This window comes from Marmota monax, unplaced genomic scaffold (assembly GCF_021218885.2).
Source record: "Marmota monax isolate L192 unplaced genomic scaffold, Marmota_monax_Labrador192_F-V1.1 WCK01_AAM20220418_F8-fsc00226, whole genome shotgun sequence".
NCBI classification, from domain to species: Eukaryota; Metazoa; Chordata; class Mammalia; order Rodentia; family Sciuridae; genus Marmota; species Marmota monax.
Window position 1 is genome coordinate 721,508 of NW_026693142.1, and position 20,290 is coordinate 741,797.

Below are 20,290 nucleotides of genomic sequence, written 5' to 3' on the forward strand. Positions count from 1 at the left end.
GTTTCAGTGTCCACTGTCTTTCTTTCCCTGGCTACTTGGGCTACTGGGTTTCAACCTAACAGATACATAATGCCCGTTTTCCAAAAGCTAACAGTCCTGAGATGAGTCAGACCAACTCTGCATGAGTAACAAATGCTCTGAGCACAGAATGCCAGGGGTGGAGGCAGCCTGCACAGTGGAGGGACCTGGCATCTGCCTAAGCTCCTGACTTCGGACCGAACTTCCGGCCATGGCACTTGAGCAAGCTATTTAATGTCTCTCTTTCTTGGGCCATCCCATAGAAATGAAAACTGTCACTCCAGCACTGGCTAGGGAGCAGGGGAGCAGGGGGGACGAGGAGAGAGCCCATGTGCACACAGGTGTGCAGATGTGCGGTGGAGGTCACCTGTCCCGTTGCATGGTTGCCTTCTCTCTTGCAGAACTCTTTGACCTGGAAACGAATGAGCATGTACAGAAGGCCATCAGTGACCGGCAGATGCCCAAAATCGAATACAGGAAGATCGAAATTGATGATTATAGTAAGTGCTCCTCTTTTCCCCTTTAAGAAGGAGAGCTGGGGGGCTGCTGTAGAACCACCCACCGTAGCAGTTGCTGCTGAGCGCAGGAACCCGGGAGCCGTGCAGAGGCTGCATGCCTCGCCACCCACCCCACCCTCAGCTCACCGTGTCCATACCAAGGTGCTCACTGTGGTGACCAGCCCAAAACCAGGCAGAGCACACGACTCCTCTCCTTGGGAGCCAGCAGTTGAGGTGAAAACTCAAATGCTGCCTTGGCAGGCCTCCCAGGAAACAGCCTCCTCTGGAAGTCCCGACTCCAGCTGTCTGAGGTCTTTGTGACTTTGGCCTCTTGCCTCTGGGGTCCACAGTGAGTTGACAAAGGGCTTCCCTGCCTCTGGAGGAATACAGATGAGAGGTGTGGGAGGGGGGTACTACCTGAGGAGCCCCTGTCACCTGCCCATTGAGGACATTATCAGGAGCACTCCTCTGCACGAGGCACAGGGACCCCAGCGGAGGCTGGATGAGCCTGCAGCCCAAGGGGAGGCAAAGTTCTCATAGTGTCCTCTCACCTGCACGCAGCTGGCTCCCAAATCAACCCACCAGCCTTGAAGAACCCAGTGTAAACTGCCCACTCCAAGCCTCCCTGTCTGCCCGGACTCTTCCCTCCCGGCCTCCGACGCCAGCTCCCTGTGGCTTGTTGACTGTGCTCAATCACTTAGACCTCAAACCTGCAGGTTGCCCTCAAGTCCTTCCCAGCGTCTCTGAGTCGTCCCTAGGGCTCCCCTTTGGGTGAACAGTGACGTGCCGGACAGCCACTGTCAGAGCAAAGCCTGGAGAGGAAGAGCAGGTGACGGGCTCCTCAGAGGGTGCTGGGCTGTGCTGAGGGGCAGGGAGGAGGTGCAGGCACCTGGCCTCGTAGCAGGTGCTCTGGATCCACCCTGTCCCATTCAGTAGGTAGGACAGCAGCTTGTGACCTGGCTCAGGGGACCCTGAAGTGCGAGCAGATACCCTTGTGCTCCATGACCTAGAGAAGACCCAGCTACCTGGCAGACTGTGCCTCTCAGGGCAGGGACCAAGGCCCACCCAGGGAAGCAATCAGATGGACCACGCTGCCAGCTACAGCTCACCGTGGGGAGCAGGAAGCAAAGGCCATGCCTGTTCAGAGGAGGTGTGAGAAAGGACCCCGATGGTCATGGGACGACTCTCCGGGACATCAGACTGGATGGCCCCTGCAGGGGGTGTTCAGTTGTATAAGAAGCTTGGAGTACCACTCAGAGGAGTGCCACTCAGAGGAGTGCCACTTCAGTGGGAAGGAATGCAGTGTGGGGAGGCTGCTGTGACACCCAGCACATAGGAGGGCTGCAGAGTGGGGCCTGCCTGGCCAAGCCACCCCACAGTGCATCCCCAGCTCACTCAGCCAAACACCCGGGGCCTCTATGTCCCAGTCACAGCTCACAGTGTGTGCAAAGTCTATTGAGATCACCTAAATGTGGCTAGAAGGCATGTGGGCCACTGTCCTGCAGGAAGCTACGCCCACCTTCCAAAGTCCAAGAAGTCTGTAAGTGTGATGTGCTGCAAGTCCCCCGCCACCTCAGAATCCAGAGTTACCTCTTGAATTGCCCCTCTGTGACTGCTCTGAGGAAGGACCCAAGAGAGAGGGCCTCAAGGACAGAGAATTGAACACAGGAACACCGTGAGCAGAGGCTGGGACAATCAGCTTTGGCCAAGAAATGTGTTTATGCTGTGGGGTATCGTGCCCAGCGTGTGGGCTCCCGGCCCCAGTGTCCCTGCCGCGCAGCCTAGCTCTCTCCCCTCCACTGCTGTCCCCAAGCTTCCAATCCTGATGCCTGGGGCACCAGCGTCACCCTCCTCTCAAGAAGTGCAGAGCCGGCCTTGAGGAGCCAATGCCAGCTCCCGCCTGCTGCCAGCGCCCCTGGCACAGCTTTACTTGAAAGCGGGCACCATGCAGGGAGGGGGCACAGCTGGGTGTTCGGGGACTGATGCCGCCCCTTAGGAGCAAGCACGTCCCCGGTGCTGGCCCTCCTGGCCTCTGTTTTGTGCTCCACTTCTGCTGGAGTGCAGGCGCCTTGGGAAGCCAGGCAGGCTGCAGGAAGGACTCCCCTGAAGGAGCCCAGCTAACCCCTTCCCCAGGTATGCCCGCGGGTGCTGGGTGGCAGACAGCAGCCCACACCACGTTCTAGGGACATGTAAATGACAAAGTCAGTGCCTGCCTCTCTGCCAGTCCCTGGATCACTGATCCAATTTGCAAGCCATTAACATTCAGCCTGGATCAGTAATGAGAAGCTGTGTCAGAGCCAGGCTGCCCCGGGCCGGGTGTGCCTGGTTAGTGATTGTATTGAAAAGCCACTAATTCCAATTTAATTGCTGTGCCTTTGGTAATCTGGGTTGTAGTTAATGTCAACAAACAAATTCTAATTTGGGCAAGGAGGCTTGTTGGGGAGAGGTGGACAGAGGAAACCAGTGGGCCAGTTTGCTTGAGGCTCTGTTCTCACCCCCCACACACTGCCGAGGACCAAACCCAATGACCACGGTGGCTGCGGGACCAGCTCTTTTCCCAGGGTCCTCTTCCTGTGGCTCCAGCAGACAGTCAGACCTGCCAGCATGAACCTGAAGACAGGGACTGGCAAAGCCCCCAAGGGCTGTGTCCCTCTCCCCCACCTCAGCCCCGTCCCTCAGTCTTCCTTTCCCCAAACACCTGTCCCCAAAATGTGGCAGATGTGGCAGTGGCTGCCCTGACTGGGCCTCATACTCCCGTGGGGCTTTTCTGCTGGCAGGCACCACAGGAACCTGTCCTTCCTGGTTTCAATGTACACTCCTAGGAGGTGGACCTTAAGCTCCAGCCAGAAATGGAGCCTCCAGGCACACAGCAGGCCAGAGCCACTGAGAGGAAGGCCAGACTGCTCTCTAGATTTCCACCGACACCTCCCCAGAGCGCCCACAGGCCCCCACAACCCTGCAGACACAGATACAAGGGGTGCCCCGCCATCCACACTGCTGGCCCATCCTCCCCCTGACCACCGCTGTGTTCCATTTCTCCACAGACTTGCCGATGCAGATCCTAAAGCCAGCGACCTTCACGGACACGGCCCACTACCCCTTGCTCCTAGTGGTGTGAGTACAGCTGCCTCTTTCCTTTTGTGTTGGGGCTCAAGACACCAGGAGAGGTGAACCTGAGCCTGGGGACAGATGAGCAGGGGAGACTAGAGTGCAAGCACAGCACCCAGCCAGTTAAGACAGCCAGCAAAGGCCAGGTTCCTTCCATGGCTCCCAGAGACCCCGAGAGCCTGCAGGAGGGTGGAGGCCCCTCCCAGGCTACTCCAAGGCAGGCTGCCTCAAAGACAGCAAGTGCTTAGTCAGACACCAGGGATTGTCTGATTGGCCAGCACCATGTTGAGCAACAGCAAAGATAGCTCACGGAGGGCAGGAGGGGACCTTCCTGAAGATAGCTCATGGAGGGCAGGAGGGGACCTTCCTAAGGATAGCTCATGGAGGACAGGGGGGACCTTCCTGAAGATAGCTCATGGAGGACAGGGGGGACCTTCCTGAAGATAGCTCATGGAGGACAGGGGGGACCTTCCTGAAGATAGCTCATGGAGGACAGGAGGGGACCTTCCTGAAGATAGCTCATGGAGGATGGAGGGGACCTTCCTGAAGATAGCTCATGGAGGATGGAGGGGACCTTCCTGAAGACAGCTCATGGAGGGCAGGGGGGACCTTCCTGAGGATAGCTCATGGAGGACAGGATGGAGCCTTCCTGAAGATAGCTCATGGAGGGCAGGGGGGACCTTCCTGAAGATAGCTCATGGAGGACAGGAGGGGACCTTCCTGAAGACAGCTCATGGAGGACAGGGGGGACCTTCCTGAAGATAGCTCATGGAGGGCAGGAGGGGACCTTCCTGAAGATAGCTCATGGAGGGCAGGATGGAGCCTTCCTGAAGGTAGCTCATGGAGGATGGAGGGGCCTTTCCTGAAGGTAGCTCATGGAGGGCAGGAGGGGACCTTCCAGGTTAGGCTGTCCCTGAGCACAGACGGGGAGGCCTAAGCCTTGGACCCTGCCTGCTACTTGCATTCTGATAGCTGGACCAGCTCACCTCTCACTGCCAGGAACCAAGCATCATCCATAGATGGCCCTGAATGTGTAGTTTTCCTCCAGCTGGCCAGCAGACCCTTGCTTTAGACACCAAGATCCTTTCACATGCTCTGTAAGCACCTCAGAAGAGGCTGGGTCTGCCTGGGGCTCTTTGCAGGCTGGGTTCCTATCCTTGGTGTGCATGTTAACAGGGCCCTTATGCTAACAGCAAGGTGGATGGGTTACCTGCACTCACACAAGAAGCTCTGGGATTGTTGCAGGGGACAGATGAGGCAAGACACCAAATAGGAACTAGAAGCAGGTTTATTTGGCTATAGCCAGGTTCAGAGGGGAAAGCTTTTGCTGTAATCAATCAATCCCCCTGAACCCCGAGTTCAGGCATTTTCAGAAGTTTATACCCAGCCTGTGAGGGGAGGGGCTCAGAAGTTCTCAGTCTGTGGGAGTTCACATAAAGCAGCTTTTTGTTTTCACTGTTCTGGGAAAGTTAACCCTTCAAGGAAGACACCTGAGAAGGGGGGAGCTTCTCTCCCCTTTCTTTCCTCCCCCTGCCAGCTGTTAGCTTATCTTAGAAATGTAGATGTCTCTGTGAAGCCCAGCTCAAGGCCAGAGGCCTTGTTAAAGGGTCTGTCTTTTTTAAATCACACTTTGCATTTGTAAACACACTTCTACAAACCACTATACTGATAAATTTTTGTGAAAAACTAGTAAAGGGGCGTCCAGCACCTGGGGTGCTGTCTTTCAGGCCAAGTAAGGTAGAGCGACAGGAAATAAGAAGTTTAACTAATTGAACTCTTTTGTAGAGTCAGTTATGGTGAAGATTCTGGAGAAGCTTAATTAAGATTTTCTGTGGAGGAGATGGTGCCACTACGGAAGGACTCCAGGGTCTAACACTGCCCTTCTCCATTTCCCACCTGTCCTTCCCAGACCCAGGGGGCAGGGGGAGCCGTGGAGCTCTCTTGCCTCTGGAGGCTGAGAAGGATGAGTCCCAGCAGGGGCCTGCGCTGGGTGGCTGTAGGGAGCATAGGACATTGCCCACCTGGTGAACACCTGATGGAGCTCCAGGGACCCTGCTGGCCTCGCCCAGCTGCCATCCTGGGCTTAGCCCCTAAGTTACACAAAGGCTTTGTTATGAGTATAACATACAGACACCAACCTGAACTGTGGTATAGACGCCAACCTGAACTCACATCCCTTGATGTTTGGACTGGTTTAACACAGTTTTGCCAACAACACACACACACACACACACACAAAACGCATGCACACTGCACATGTACCTACACACACCCCCACCACCCACACACCACCTGCACATAAACCATACACACCCCCACACACACCTCTACGCACACCCATGCACACCTCCACCCATGTGTGTGAACAGTTCAGCTCGCCCACGCTGGCAGGGAACCTGGGACTAAGGGGTCAGCATGTGGGTCAAGGGCAGGGTCCTTTAGGAAAGAACCTGCAGACACGCGGGCCCACCCTGTAGCACGCTGAGCTGTGACCGTCTTCCAGGGACGGCACTCCCGGGAGCCAGAGTGTGACGGAGAAGTTTGAGGTGACTTGGGAGACGGTGATGGTGAGCAGCCACGGGGCGGTGGTGGTCAAATGTGACGGCCGAGGCAGCGGCTTCCAAGGCACCAAGCTCCTGCATGAAGTGAGGAGGCGGCTGGGCGCCCTGGAGGAGAAGGACCAAATGGAGGCCGTGAGGTGAGCACCTGTCCGCGGGACGAGGGGCACGTCCTCCAGTGGGGCTCTGCCCAGGGCCATGGGATGGGCACTTGTGGTCAGTGCTCGCATCCTGCCTGCCGCCCACTCTCACTTAGAAAGCTCTGTGTGCAAGTCCAGAGCAGGCCCCAGGGAGACCTTCCTGTGGTGTCCCCACAGCTGTGTGGCTCCTGGGTTGAGTGGTCACAACACGTGCTGGAGGCAGAGACTGGCAGTGGGGCTGCCTCGCTTCTCCGTGTGGCCAGTGTTGCCCGTGTCCACACTCATCTTTGCCATTCGTCACAGGGAAGAGAAGGTAGGGCAGGAAGGACAGAAAGAGAATCCGAGTGGGGTCATGCAGAGGGTCACCCTCATTACGGAGGAGACAGCCCTGGGCAGGTGCAGGTGGGGGGTCAGAAACGTCCTCCTCGATTCTAGGGACTGGTGCATCTTCGTCCTATCCGTCCCCTTCCATCCTTGTCACTGGGCCAATGAGACCAACCAGGTGCTACCCAGGTCAGGCAGTGCCCAGCACCAAGGGGCAGGGCTCAGTCATTTACTGAATGTCATCTGCCCTGGAAATAAAGAGACATGAGGAAGCTGTGCAGACCAGACGCTGGCTGCCCTCAGGCTCGCTCTGGAGACAGTTCCCCGTCTTGTGGCACAACATGGTGAGCCGCTGACCGGGGCTCCCTGACAGGTGCCCTGAACCATCAGTGGACTGTGCAGACGCACACTTGGGAGGGCAGGGAGGACAGGGAAGAGAAAGCATGACCAGGCCCATGACGAAGCAGTGTCTCCAGCCCGAGAGGGGCGCCTGCACCACCCTCATGCCAATAAGGTGCACCTGCTGGGCCCGGGCGTGTGAGGGGGACACACAGCACAGAGCCACAGCTGACTGCCCCTCTGTGCCAGTTACCATTCCAGTTTACTTTGCAGCTTTTGAAGGGGTCACATCACTGGCTTGGCAGAACATTTTCTCTTGTTTTGTTTTTTTTTTAATGGATAGCATGTGGTTTCACACGATAAAGGACTTTAAACCCATGACGCAGTGAGGGGGACAAGTGGCTTCTCCAGGGTGTCAGGAGCCAGGTGAACGTGGAGAAGGCAATACCTTCCCCTGCGTGTGTTACAGACAAGACACAGGGAGACATCGAGGACCTGGTAGTCAGGAAGGTGCACTGCAAGGTCGTGTTTGCCTGAAGTCAACGTGTGCATGTTCACACACACACACACACACACACACACACCTCAACAAGGAACTGTGCTGGCTCTGAAAGTCCACAGGGACAGCAGATCCCGGGGTAAGAGATCCAGAGACCAACAGTCCTACTGAAGACCCAGCCCTCTCCATCTGTTTATCCACCACATGACCTTGTCCTGAGCTAACTCCTCACTTGATCCCAGGATGGCCATCAGAGGCACCTGCTCCGTGCCGCTTCATGCACCTCCATCAGGTTCAGGCAGGTGGAGGCCACTTCCAGAAACCTCCATGAAGGAAGGGGGAGCTCCCCAAGACTCAGCTCACAACCCTCTCCTTCCACGGCCCTGCCCTGCCCTGGCTGATTCCGAACCCAGAGCCCAGCACCAGCACCAGCACCAGCAAGAGGGTGCAGGCAGTCACCCTGAGACCACGTGGGCCACTTTCTCCTGCTGGGGCCCCCTCCTGGCAGAGGAAGGACGAGGGACGAGAACCCCTGGTTTCCGTGTTGAAGGAGGAGAAGTTGTGGCTGCAGGCCAGCAGCCGGCCATGTGTACTGCAGAAGGTTCCCAAGAGGAGGAAGAGGAGGCCAGAGGGCTGCAGGCGGGCTGTCCCTCCTCCCGGGGCCTTTCCCCTGCCCCCTCGCACTCTATCCTCTCCCTACCCAGCTCAGGCTCCTCTCCCACTGAGGAGCAGGTGGAAGGTCAGGTGTCCTTCAGGCTCAGGTGCAGCACTTGGTACGCCCTGCTGCCCCCCAGAGAACAGGAGGACAGAGCAGTTCCACGCTCACATTCTTTTCCAAAAATAAGGAATGGGCCAGCCATGTGTTCAAAAACGAGATAGAACCTGTTCGAGAAAAAACCGTCAGCAACGTCGAATCTCAACCACCGGAGCTCACAGGACAAGAGCACAGAAACAACTGCAAAACTTAGAGCCACCAGGAGGCCGCAGGGTGCCCCCTGTGTCCAGCCACACAACTTTGGCTCTTGCGGAGTGGGGTCTGTGGTCCCATTACTCAGAATGGCCAGTTTGGGCAGGACAAACATCCCGAGGCCCACCCAGCTGACTCCCAAGGCTCCCCACTCTCACAAGCCATCCCATTCCCCATCTCCCTGCAGCTGGTCCTTTTCTGCTGGAGCCCGTTGGACCTCATGTCCCATCAGCAGCTAAGGGAGAGAAGTCCCCTGTGTGAGGAGGGATGGTCACGTCGACACCTGATGTGGGCCCCGGCAGAGCCACACTAGCTCTGGGAGCACAGTGCTACAGAAGCAAGTGACCCAGCCCAGAAGGGCTTCAGTGAGAGGTGCCCATGGCCTAGACCTTGAGGGGTGAATAGGCGACAGCCAGATGGCAACAGGAGACGCATGTTCCAAAGGCCAGGGTAATGCAAGGCTCAGCCCAGGGCTCCTGATACCCACTGCGCGGGTGGACCATGGAAGAGCAAGGGCGAGTAGAGGGGTGGATGGATCCTAGTGCGGAGCCCGTGGAGGGGTGGGACGGACCTGGCTGGTGAGGGTCGAGCGGCCCCTGCTTGCCTACGCACCCCTCGAGGTCTTGACTTGTCTCCTGACATCCTTTCCTTCCAGCTAAAATCTCACCTCCTGCCCCGCTCCCTCTGGGCTCTGCGGGCCCCCAAGGGCAGAACCAGCGCATGGTGAGGGGGTGCAGGGCAGGGCAGGAGGCACAGCAGGGCACCTGCAGACAGCAGCTCTGTCTAGGTCCCCGCAAAGCCCACAGGCTCTCTGTGTCACTGAGGCTCCCGTTGCCACCCATGAGGGCTCCTTGGCCTCCCGTGGCACAGTGCCCGCTCCTAGCCGAGGGCAAGGCGTCTGCTCTGTCTGCCTGCCGAGCTCAGAGCTGCCGTCTGCGCAGCACGTCCCAGCCATTGTCACTGTCACTGCGCTTCAGGCCTGCTCCCCGCTCACACCTCTTGAGGGTGTGAGTTTTGGGGTCCTCTGGACCCCTCCACCCAGACCTGCAACTGAGCGAAGTACCAGCTGGATCAAGAAAGATGCCTGACTGGCTCTGTCAGCTCCTGGCAGTGTGTCCGCATCCCCCAGCAGTAAGCAGCCCACCACTCGCAGGACCTGCCTCCCATACAGCAGGGTCCATGTCCACAAGCAAATCTTCCTGCGGCAGCTGCCCAGCTGGTTAGTGGGAACATTGCTACAAGATAACAAGAGTACTTGGTCCTGGGAAGAACACGGTCATTTCCAGGTGGGCATCGTTAGCGGGATCTACCACCCGGCCATTAGAGGAGAGGCCAACCAAAGACCCAAGGTAGTCATGGACAACGATAAAACAAGGAAAGTTTCACAAATCAGAAAGGAACCAAGACCCTGGCCATGTCCTCCAGAGGGCCTGGGCCCACTCAGGTTCATCACATGCTCCACAGGCTGCACACGGATCCCCAGCCACGTGGCCTGGACGGACACGTGGCCCTGGGGAGAAGTCTCATGGGCCAGGTTGACCCTTCTTGAACTAGCTGGTCATGCCAGACTCTTCGAGATTACCCAGATAGACTTCTGTAGAGTGTATAGACTTCAGGGCCTTGAAGGGAAATTCAGGAATTCGGAGAATAAGGCCCTCCTCCCCGGGGCATTTCCCCTGCAGTAATGGTGTCCACACACACAGTGCAGTGGTGGTGACCTGGCATGTGAGCTCGAGTGTGTGTGAGTGAGAGAGACGAGTGTGTGTGTGTGTAAGTGAGAGTGAGTGTGTACAAGAGAATGTGCGTGAGTGAGAGAGGAGGGTGTGTGCGTGTGCGTGAGCATGTATTGTGTGTGTGTGCACACAAGTCTCAAGTCCCAAATCTGGAGGACACTACTTTTAAAAAGAAAAAGCACTGGTTCTCCAAGGCCAGGCCCCCGTAGCCATGTGTGGAAGGGACCACGCCTCTGAAACCGGCAGCAGGGTCCTTCCTGCCTCTGCCAGCCCCTCGGAGCTCAGGCGTCCAGGTCCTGTGGCTGGTGGGTGCATCACCCTGTGTCCCACCATCACATCACATGGCTTTCCCCGGTGTCTCTCCTCTTGGAAGGGCTCTAGTCACATTGTATTAGGGCCCCACCCTACTCCAGGGAGATCTCATCCCAAATTAAGTACATCTACCATTGATCCTGTTTCCAAATATAGCCTCCTGCTGAAGTCTGGGGATTAGGGTCTCAGTGCGTCTTTGCAGGGACACAGTGCAGCCCTCACAGATGCCCAGCATCACGGCCATCCTGCCTCCCTGCTCCTGCCCCACCGTCACCTGCCCTCCCCCAGAGAGGCAGCCACTCCCAGCCCGCCAGCCATCCCGCAAGTGTCTGCCTCTGGATTCCTTAACCCAGTGGCCACGGCTCCATTCCCCACTGCCCACTGCCCAGGAGCAGCTGAGGGGCGGGTAATGACATCAGCTCTCTGGGTGCAGCTAAGCCAGCCGTCAGAGGGAGAGGGAGGGGCGCTTTGTAAATGCTCACCACAGAGCAGGTCGTGGGCAGCTCTGGGTTCCTGTCCTCCAACCCTCCCTCGACTCTGGAAGGCTGGGGCAGCACCATTTGGAACGCAGACTACACTTAATTGGCTTGTCTGTTCCCGCCTCCACTGAGCCCCTGTCTCAACACTGGGAGCCTGTTGAGTTGATCCTGAGGACTGAGACCCTGAAGTCTAAGGACCTGCCTGAAGGTCCCAAACTCCTGTGGCTGAGTCACAGTGGGAGGCAGGGATCCTGACTCTGAGAGCAGAAGCTTCTGGAAGTCAAGACCCGTATGTTATTTGACATTTGTCCCCAAGACTGACCCAGGGCCTTATGAATGGCAGGTACTCAGTAAGCAGGAGAGGAAGGAGGAGGAGGAGGCAGCACCCTGTTCTGTGCTCAGCTAGTACTCAAACCGAGGCATGGAGGGAAACGGCCTTGGTCCCCAGTGTTCTAGAAGTAACCTGGGGAAACCCGTTACACTAAAACAATGACATGACAACCAAAAATCACCCCAGTTTTGCTGAAGCCAAGGAAGTCACCTCCTGTGGCCCTTGCCACTCCAAGCAGAGGCACACCCTGCCCCCCAGAACTTGTCCTGTCTTCTGTCATCAGCAGCAGAACGCTGTTCCACCCAGGGGCGGCTGCCACATCCTGGGGTCCGGGGTCCTTGGCAAGTTGGCAGGCCTGGGAGGGGGCCCCTGGGACCCAGCACCTAGAGCGTCACACCTCTTCTGGCCGAGGAGGGCGTAGATGAGTGCAGGTGGCACCATCCAGCAGAATGGAACAAACAGGAGCCAGAACACACCAAGAAGTAGAGAGAAACTGGAGAGCAGAGCTGCGGGCGGGTGGCAGGTGCCCCCAGGGAAACCCGCACCATTTCAGAACGCAGCCAGCTATCCCGGGAACCCCCAGCAGGTGGCAGGACGGATGCAGACGTAGGGTCCGGGAACCAGAAAGACTGCAGTCACTTTGAGGACACAGGAGGACACAGCGAGGAGCGTGGGAAGATTCTGGGGAGGAGGCAGCAGGCCCTGGGACATCCGACTGGACACCAGCTGGTTGCTCCCCAGCAGGGCCATGGCAGGGGACTTAAGGAAGGAGTGTATCTGGTCATCTAGGGAAACAGGGGCCGTCTCCAAGAACTGGGGACAAGGGCACCACAGTGGGATGAGCTCAGAGGTCCACTCTAAGCCCTGCAGCTCACAACCAGGGCTCCTTGGACCCCTGCTGGCCCCAGAGGACCACCCCTCAAAGAGGGGTGTTCATGCTTGAGAAGATGGTGGGAAGTGTCTGTGGGCCACTGGGCACAAAGCACAGCCCCGGGGCCACTGAGTCCCCTCCCCCCTCCTTGACCTTGCAGGACCATGCTGAAGGAGCAGTACATCGACAGAACGCGGGTGGCTGTGTTCGGGAAGGTGAGTGTGCCGTCTCCTGTCCAGGCCCCTCTGCTGCGTCTTGAGCAGGCTCCCCTGACCCGTGGGGTTGTCTGGGGTCTGGGGAGTGAGTGCTTATCTTTGAAGAGCAGGAGGTTGGCAGCGTTGTGTTTGCAGCAGAGGGAGCCGTCATTCATCAGCCATGACCAGTGCTTCTCATCGCAGTACCTGAAAGCCGAGAGCGAGCGGCTGGGTCCTTGCTGGAGGGCTCTGTGTGTCCTCAGTATCTTCTTCCGGAGCCTGTGGCTGCTTTTGCTGTGGGACCCAGGAAACGAGGGCAGTGGAGTCTGTTTCTGGGTGTCCTTCTATCTCCACCTTTGCTTAGTGGAGGGGGAGGAGGCTCAGTGTCAGACCAGAGGAGTGTCCACCTGGGGGCCCAGGTCAGGGCCGTGGCGGGTATAGGCAGGCCACAGTAGAGGCCCAGGGTTGGGAGCTGGGTGCCTGGAGAGCCACACTATGGTTCTGATGTGTCCACCGCCCTGTGCCTGGACCGAGGCCTCTTGATCTCCAGAAGGCAAGACCACGGGGCTGTGCACAGAGGCCCCCACCATAAGCCCACTGCAGGGGGAGGCGCCAGCAGGTCATCTGGGAAGCAGCTCCAAAATTATGGCGCCCAGCACTGGGGAGGGAGCATGCGACCTTCCTGGTTGTGGGACAGACCAGAGCCTGGGACTATCCCAGAGGCTCTCTAGGCATATGGAGGCCACTCCCTGCCTGAGAGGCCCCAGAGCCAGCTGGATGGCTGATGAGTATATCCCAGGGGTCACCTCTTATCACGCACATGCCTCTGGAAGTCACTTCCTAACAGACTGGTGGCCAAAGCTGGGGCGCTGGTCAGTCTCCATGGTCCTCACTCTCCCTCCTCGGCCTCCATCCTTGCCTAGACATCCCACCCATGAGACCTTTGCTCTGGACACAGCAGGTGCAAGGGTCACCTGGTGGTCACTGGGCTCTCCCAGTGATGGCTGGCCCAGCCTGCGGGAACCAAGGGCACTGCGGGGAAGGGACCGTGCACCCTGTAGATGTGGCCCACTCGCCCAGCCCACAGCAGGAGTCCGGCCCGGATGTGCGCGGCCCCCGCCGGCCTTTCTTGGGCCTCTGCCCTCCTGGAGGCTCACGCTCCTTCCAGGGGCAGAGTTTGTTGGGGCTGTTTTGACCTAAGACATAGGTTTCGAGAGCCTGTGAAGGAAGCATCCTGCGGTCCCAGAAGGTTGGCCTTCGGGGACCTTCTGGGACCCTGTTTCCTCTGTGTCCACTCAGGTGAGCCCAGGAGCAGCTGGGCTCTGTGTCCCTCATCATGCCACACAGCCCCGAGCAGACGGTCTGCTCCACACAGGGAGGGGCGCCTGTGCTCCCCGAGACAGGGAGAGGGCGGGAGTCTCTCCATCCAGCCTGCGGTGCCCCCACTCGCCACGGCCCCAAGCCCAGCGCAGGCCCACACACTCACACACTCACACACACACACTGACAGACCAGTCACGCAGACTTACACACAAGCTTGCTCACCTGTTCCCATGTACACGTGCACACACTCACATGCAAGCTGAGGCCTGCTCACACACGCCGGCAGCCCTGCACCCTCCCCTGGCTCTCTGGGGCCTTTCTCCTCAGAGCTCGCATCTGTGTCCTGGGCTCTGCTCTTCTTCACCAGGCGGCAGCTGCTTGAGCCAACCAGCTCTGAGGGTGCTATGTGGGCGCTGATGTAAATCTTTCCCTGGGGAGCTGCCCTTCAGGACAGCCCAAGGTCAACTGAGGGCTCGACCCACCCACAGGACACGTGTCTGTCGGGTGCAGTCCTGGTCCCTCCGTCCTCCCCCTGGCCTGGCCTGGCCTGCACTGGGGCGGTGGAGGAGAGCAGCCTGCTCCAGCCCCTCGTGCCAGCGCCGCCTGGTCAGCAGCGGCATCTCCGCTGCACCTGCACACAGCTGTGCCACTCGGCTCGGAGCCCAGAGAGGGCAGACCACCTCGCTGGAAAGGGCCTTACTGCGCCTCTCCTCCTGCCCTCAAAGAAATCTTCAAGTCATTTATTAGAAAGAGAAAGTCCAAGGGCTGGGGCTGGGGCTCAGAGGTGGAGCGCTTGCCTACCTAATACCTGCAGTTATGTGAGGCCCTGGATTTGATCCCCAGCACCACATAAATAAACAAAATAAAGGCATTGTGTCCATCGACAACTAAAACTAATTTAAAAAAAGAAAAGAAAGAAAGAGAAAGTACGTGAAAATGTTCCCTCCTCCTGTGTCGGAGGCGGTTCCACGGTGCGGGGTGGACGCGAGCTCTTCTTTCTGTCTTCTCTCTCTGACATGCTCTCCCAGGACTACGGCGGATACCTGAGCACTTACATCCTCCCGGCCAAGGGTGAAAATCAAGGCCAGACCTTCACCTGTGGCTCTGCTCTGGCACCAATAACGGACTTCAAGCTGTACGGTAATGCCTGGAGAGGACCTGGCACTGGGCCCCTTTGTGTGGCCCTGACGCCATCCCCCACAGCACCTCTGCACCCCAACCACAGGCAGGCACCCTCAGTCCATACCAAACCTGGGAGCGGGGAGAGTCAGGCACTGCTTTTGAATGGAAGTGTCCAGCCCCCAATACCAGCAGATCTCATCCGCAGCACACGAGACCAGGAGCCAGAACTGGTGGCCAGCTCTCAAGAGTGCAGTCAGGACAGAAGGCGAGGAGGCCTCCAGGACCCCCTGGGCTGCCCTTCTCCTTGCTGCCAGAGTCCAGGCAGGACCCTGCACTGAGCTTGGGCACCTGGGGCGTTTGGCAGGCATGTGCTCACTGAGAGGGGCCGGGTGGCTGCAAGGCTCAGCTGCTCCTGGATGATAATAATTCAGGGAGGTCAAGAGTTCTGCTCCACCCGAGTGCTCTCCCTGGCTGGGCAGGCAGCAGAGAGTGGCTTTCCGGGGACGGGTGGTTAGGGTGACTGGCTGTGGGAGACTGGTGGAGGTGAGACCCCCAGGTCAGCGTGGGAGCAGCCCTCTGCCCAGGCACAGATGTGGCCCCTTTGCAGCACAGTTTTGGGATTTAAGCTCCCTGCATTGTCCTCTGATCACCCAGCCTTTTTCTGACTGTGAGGGGCTTTGTGACCTTCACCCATCTTAAGACGTGCAGAGGGGTGATTTATGTGGCTCTGAGAACTTGCTCTTGGGTCAGGGCTGAAGGCAGCCAGGCAACCCCAAGCAGTACTGGCTTGTGGGTGGAGAGCCCAGGGCACCTATTGGCCAGAGCCCTGCGGGAAGCCGCCAATCCCCACGCCTTCTCAGACCACACGCCCTATCTCAAAACAGTGGACCCCAGGCAGCAATCCAGGGGCCACTGTGGTCCAGCAGCCTCTGGGCGCCCACAGCTGACACCCCATCTTGGCATGCACGCTCCATGATCTTTCCAATGTAGATTTCAAGTCAGAATTCTACAAGAAACTCTCCTGGTTCTAATTTTGAGTAAGAGTCAGTTTCCCCTAGGTATCTGTGTGGCATATTTTTGATTTTTAAATTCAGTGAGATTTTTTTCTTAATTTCTTAATCATGCTGCTTCACATTTATCTGATTCAAATGCATGCACATGTGGCCCTCTGTGTCATGTGTGTGTGTGTGTGCGTGTGCGTGTGCGTGTGTGTGTGTGGTGCTGGCCACGGTACCCAGGACCTCGTGCATGCTAGGGCTGCACTTAGCCATGGCCACAGTGCTGAGATGGGGAGTCCATCCTCTGTCTCCGCCACTCATGAAGGACTCCCCAGAACCCCGTGATGGGGGTAGAATTCCTCCTGGCATAGGCACTGACCTACGATGGCATCTGGCCAATGCCAGGTCCCTGTAGGTCCTGGACCTGGAACTAGGATCAGGCAGGGACGGGCCTAGATGTTTCAACAACATAAGTGAATGCTGATAGGAATGTGCTCTCGTGCCATGTGTTTCTGTTCCTGTGTGTGGACAGGAAGTGGGGCTACTCCTGATTATCTAAGATCTAGCTTAATTAGGTTTGCTAATTCCCGTTTTGCAACACTCCTGCGTTTGAACACACAACTGCACTCTCTTGCCGCCCACCCAACAAACCAAGATGCCCAGATGATGTTGTTTAAAAACAAACATTTTGCCATGAAGTACGGTGGGTTGGTCCCTGCACCCAGCCCATCCCTAGGGTCTGGGCTCAGCACGATGGGGCCTTGAGCTCAGGAGCTGACCCCTCCTCTGCCCCATGCAGCATCTGCGTTTTCTGAGCGGTACCTGGGCCTCCACGGACTGGACAACAGGGCATATGAGGTAGGTTGAAGCACAATTGCCATGGGAGATGGGGTGGGGGGGCAGGTGGAATGGGGCAACCTCTTCTCCCCCACTCTCTGCTCCCCTCTAGTCTGGCTCCATCTTCAGCCTGCCCCCTCTCTCTGGGCCAGGGCCTTTGCCCCTCAAAGCCCAGGCTGAGCTGGGCATGGTGGCAGAATGCCTATAATCCCAACTACCCAGGAGGCTGAAGCAGGAGGATCCAAGTTCAAGGCCAGCCTCAGCAACTCAGTGAGACCTGTCTCAAAATAAAAAAAAATGAAGTGGACTGGGGATGTAGTCCAGGGACAAAGCTCTCTGGATTCAATCCCGAGTGCCGGAAATAAAAAGACCCTCAGGCTGAGAACCCCAGCTCATCCTACCACACTCTGTACCGGGTAAATGTGGCCTCTCCCAGTGCCGTCTGTTCCCACCACAGGGTTTGAGGGATGAGGGAGAGAGTATCGGGTTGACCCACTGGGACACAGGCTGTGGCTGGCTCCTGCTCCCTGCACCTGAGCTGTTCTCCTCTGGGAAGACAGGCTGTGGACAGGCACAGGAAGTGCTTCTGGTACCACGGGGCACCCAGTGGACTTGGTGTGGCTCTCAGACAGGACACCATTCCGCTCTGCCTGGGGGCAGGGCCTCTCCAGGGGCTCCAGATGGAACGATGGCCCTCCGAGGCCATCTGCCATTGAAGAAACTCCTTGTTCTCTCTCCCTTCCTCTCCTCAACTGCCTTCTCTCCCTAAAGACTGAGCAGAGGACGGGAGCTGGGCTCCAGGGGCGGCACTGTGAATAGAGCATCCCAGTCCCCTAGTGTTCCCGGACTCCTTCCCATCCCAGCCCGCTCTCCCTGCAGCCCCTCACCTGTCCCCTTCCCATGTGTGCAGATGACCAAGGTGGCCCACCGGGTGTCGGCGCTGGAGGAACAGCAGTTCCTGCTCATCCATGCCACGGCGGACGGTGAGGACCAGCGCCCTCGGCCCAGCCGGTGGAGACGCCCGGATGGTGTTACGGTGTTGGCAAATGCTTTGCTCTTCCTTTTTCTTTTTCTTTCAGAAAAAATCCACTTCCAGCACACAGCAGAGCTCATTACACAGCTCATTAAGGGAAAGGCTAATTACAGCTTACAGGTACAGTATGCACATCTGCTGTGCTTCATGCTCGGAGCAAGACATCCTCTTCCTGGGGAGAGAACTGAGGGGCTCACAGCACTCGTGTGTGCTGGGCACATCGGCGGTGGGCTGGGCACAGCCTCTCAGACACTTGCACACGGTTTCTTTTTCTCCTCACGACGGTAGCTCAGCCCCACACTCAGGCCATAGCGAGATCCCTTAGGAACACAGGCCAGCACACCACGCCGTCCCTGGGCAGTGAGCAGGGCCAGCCAGCACACGCCCCACCCAGCAGTGTGGCCGGTGGGGTGTTCCTGCATGGGGACATGGGTTGGCCTAGCTCTTGCCAGCCTCCCTCTGGACAGTGCCACACATGGCCACAACACTTGTCATGCAGTCCCAGCACCGTCTGCGGCTGTTACCAAGTGCTGCCCCTCCCAGGGACCAAACCCACTGTCCGTCCTCACTGGCTCTGAATACCAACCCAGCAGCACCAAGCCTGGGCTCCCTCCAGCAACACACGGGGTTGCCTCTGGACACTTCTCCCATTTCCTTCTTGCCCTCTGGTTCCTTTGGTAAAACAGGTAGGACCCCGATGGTCTCTGGGGCTTCAGAGATCCATGGGGACTCTTCCTCAGCATGTGCTTGCCTGGCTCTGACTACCACGTGTGGGAGAGAAGGAAGAGGAGGCAGACCTCCTCCTCCATTCCCTTTTGTGAGCTCCCTATTTTAACATAAGTATGCGAGCCTAATGAAATAATAAGGTCAAGGTGAACGCCACCCTCAGCGACATAAGAGAATTCAAAACACAGAGCCGTCTGGGGTCCCTGAGAACCCACTGCTGGCAGACGGCTTTGGAACCCCTCGTGTGGGGAACGGCACAGTGCCCCCAGGGGCAGGAGGTGTCATTGCACGGGGGGGGGGGGCGTAGAATAATGGGCTCTGACCCAGCAGGACCAGCCCGCGGGCCAGGCCTCCCACATCCCAGATCGACTTCTCACACACCATGTCACAGAGTCTGTCAGGATCATCCTCCCACCTGCACACCTGGAAGGCCAGGCCCGTAGCCAGCCAGAAACGGGGCTCCGCACCTCCGGGACCCTCCCCCACTCAGAGGGTGGCTGGCGTGGGCAGCGTTCTTATGGAAATCCTGGCACCCCCATTCGGGTTACAGCCTCTGAAGACCCCAAGCATGTGTCCAGGTCGCAAATTCAGAAAACAGGCCTACACCACACGGACTCCCGCTGCGCAATGCGGGGGGGGGGGGGGGGGGCCCTTGGGGGGGGGGGGGAGCAGTGCGGGGGAGAGGGCCGGCTTGGTCCCCCTGCTCAGGAACAAGCCTGCTCACAGAGGCAGCAGGCGTCCCAGGAGCGAATGGCCCTTGCCATTGAAACCCGCCAGAACTGATGGTGCCGACTGAATTCAGTAGGAGGCCTGGGGGCTTCTGGGTGTGTTTCCTCAGGAGGGTCCCTGTGTCCCCGGGGAGGGTGGGCCAGGGTGGTAACTCCTCCTGGGCTTCCTTGCAGATATACCCCGACGAGGGCCACTACTTCCACAGCGCTGCGCTCCAGCAGCACCTCTACAGGTCCGTCATCAACTTCTTGGTGGAATGCTTCAGGGTCCAGGACAAGCTACCAGCCGCTACCGCGAAAGAGGACGAGGAGGAGGACTGACCGCGTGCCAGCCCTCAGCACAGACGTGGCTCTTTCTACCACAATATGCAACTGAGGAATCCCCCTGCCGCCCTCCTCCCCCCCGGGGGGCCGGGCGGAGGTGTTGAGGTTCCACAGCATGCCTCTCGGGTACCTAAGGCAGTTTGGCTTGGGAAACAAGCTCCCTCCCCGGTGGAGATGTGTCCCCTCGCAGCTCGGCAGCATCGCCTCCACCTGGCCCCACAGTGACTGGCACATCCCATGGCCCCTCCCCCAGGGGACACAGCAATGGACAGATGGCAGTGAGGGCCACTTTGAGCCCACAGGAAACCGGCCCCTAAGTCCAAGCTTTCAGTCGTAGCATTAAGACCACCCCCCCACCCCCCCACCCACCCCCCCACCCCCCACCCCCGCTCTAGCGTGCTGCACCTGGCAGCAGGAGTGCGCCCTGTGTGACTCGGCCGTGCCGGGGGAGTGAGGACGGCGGCCAGGACAGCCCCTTGTCTTGGCTGGAGGTGTCCACACTGGCCTGTTCGTTTCTATAACCAGGAGTTGGCATCACTCGGGACTGCACCAAGGAAACAGACCCTTTTCTGTGCAAAGTCTTACTGTAGCTACGCTAACGGTCAACCTGATAGAATTGACTCATATTTTTCTATGGTTTTCGCCTGACGCTCCCTTGTCTGAGCTTGTGCGGTTGTTTTCCTGTGCTTTTTCTTCCTTCTCTGTCTCTTCCTGTTGCTTTGTTTTGCTGTCCATTGGGCACTTGTTTGGATGAAGAAACAGTTCGGAAGTAACCGCTCTGTCCTCAGCGTGGTCTTCAGACTTTGTGGAGGCATTTCCAACCCTGAGG

At 58.1% G+C, this 20,290-nt stretch overlaps 1 protein-coding gene across 4 annotated transcripts in view; it reads left to right on the forward strand.

Moving 5' to 3' along the window:
- Positions 1-19,830, forward strand: part of Dpp6 (dipeptidyl peptidase like 6) — a 734,784-nt gene extending 714,954 nt beyond the window's left edge. For all 4 annotated transcript variants that reach the window (XM_046455142.2, XM_046455141.2, XM_046455143.2 and 1 more), the window contains exons 18-26: positions 420-518; positions 3,560-3,629; positions 6,127-6,321; positions 12,337-12,391; positions 14,722-14,833; positions 16,613-16,671; positions 17,561-17,633; positions 17,730-17,803; positions 19,312-19,830. In XM_046455142.2, coding sequence (XP_046311098.1) covers positions 420-518; positions 3,560-3,629; positions 6,127-6,321; positions 12,337-12,391; positions 14,722-14,833; positions 16,613-16,671; positions 17,561-17,633; positions 17,730-17,803; positions 19,312-19,458 — 884 coding nt within the window. In that variant the 3' untranslated portion in view covers positions 19,459-19,830. The remainder of the gene's footprint in view (positions 1-419; positions 519-3,559; positions 3,630-6,126; positions 6,322-12,336; positions 12,392-14,721; positions 14,834-16,612; positions 16,672-17,560; positions 17,634-17,729; positions 17,804-19,311) is intronic.
- Positions 19,831-20,290: the final 460 nt, after the last annotated feature.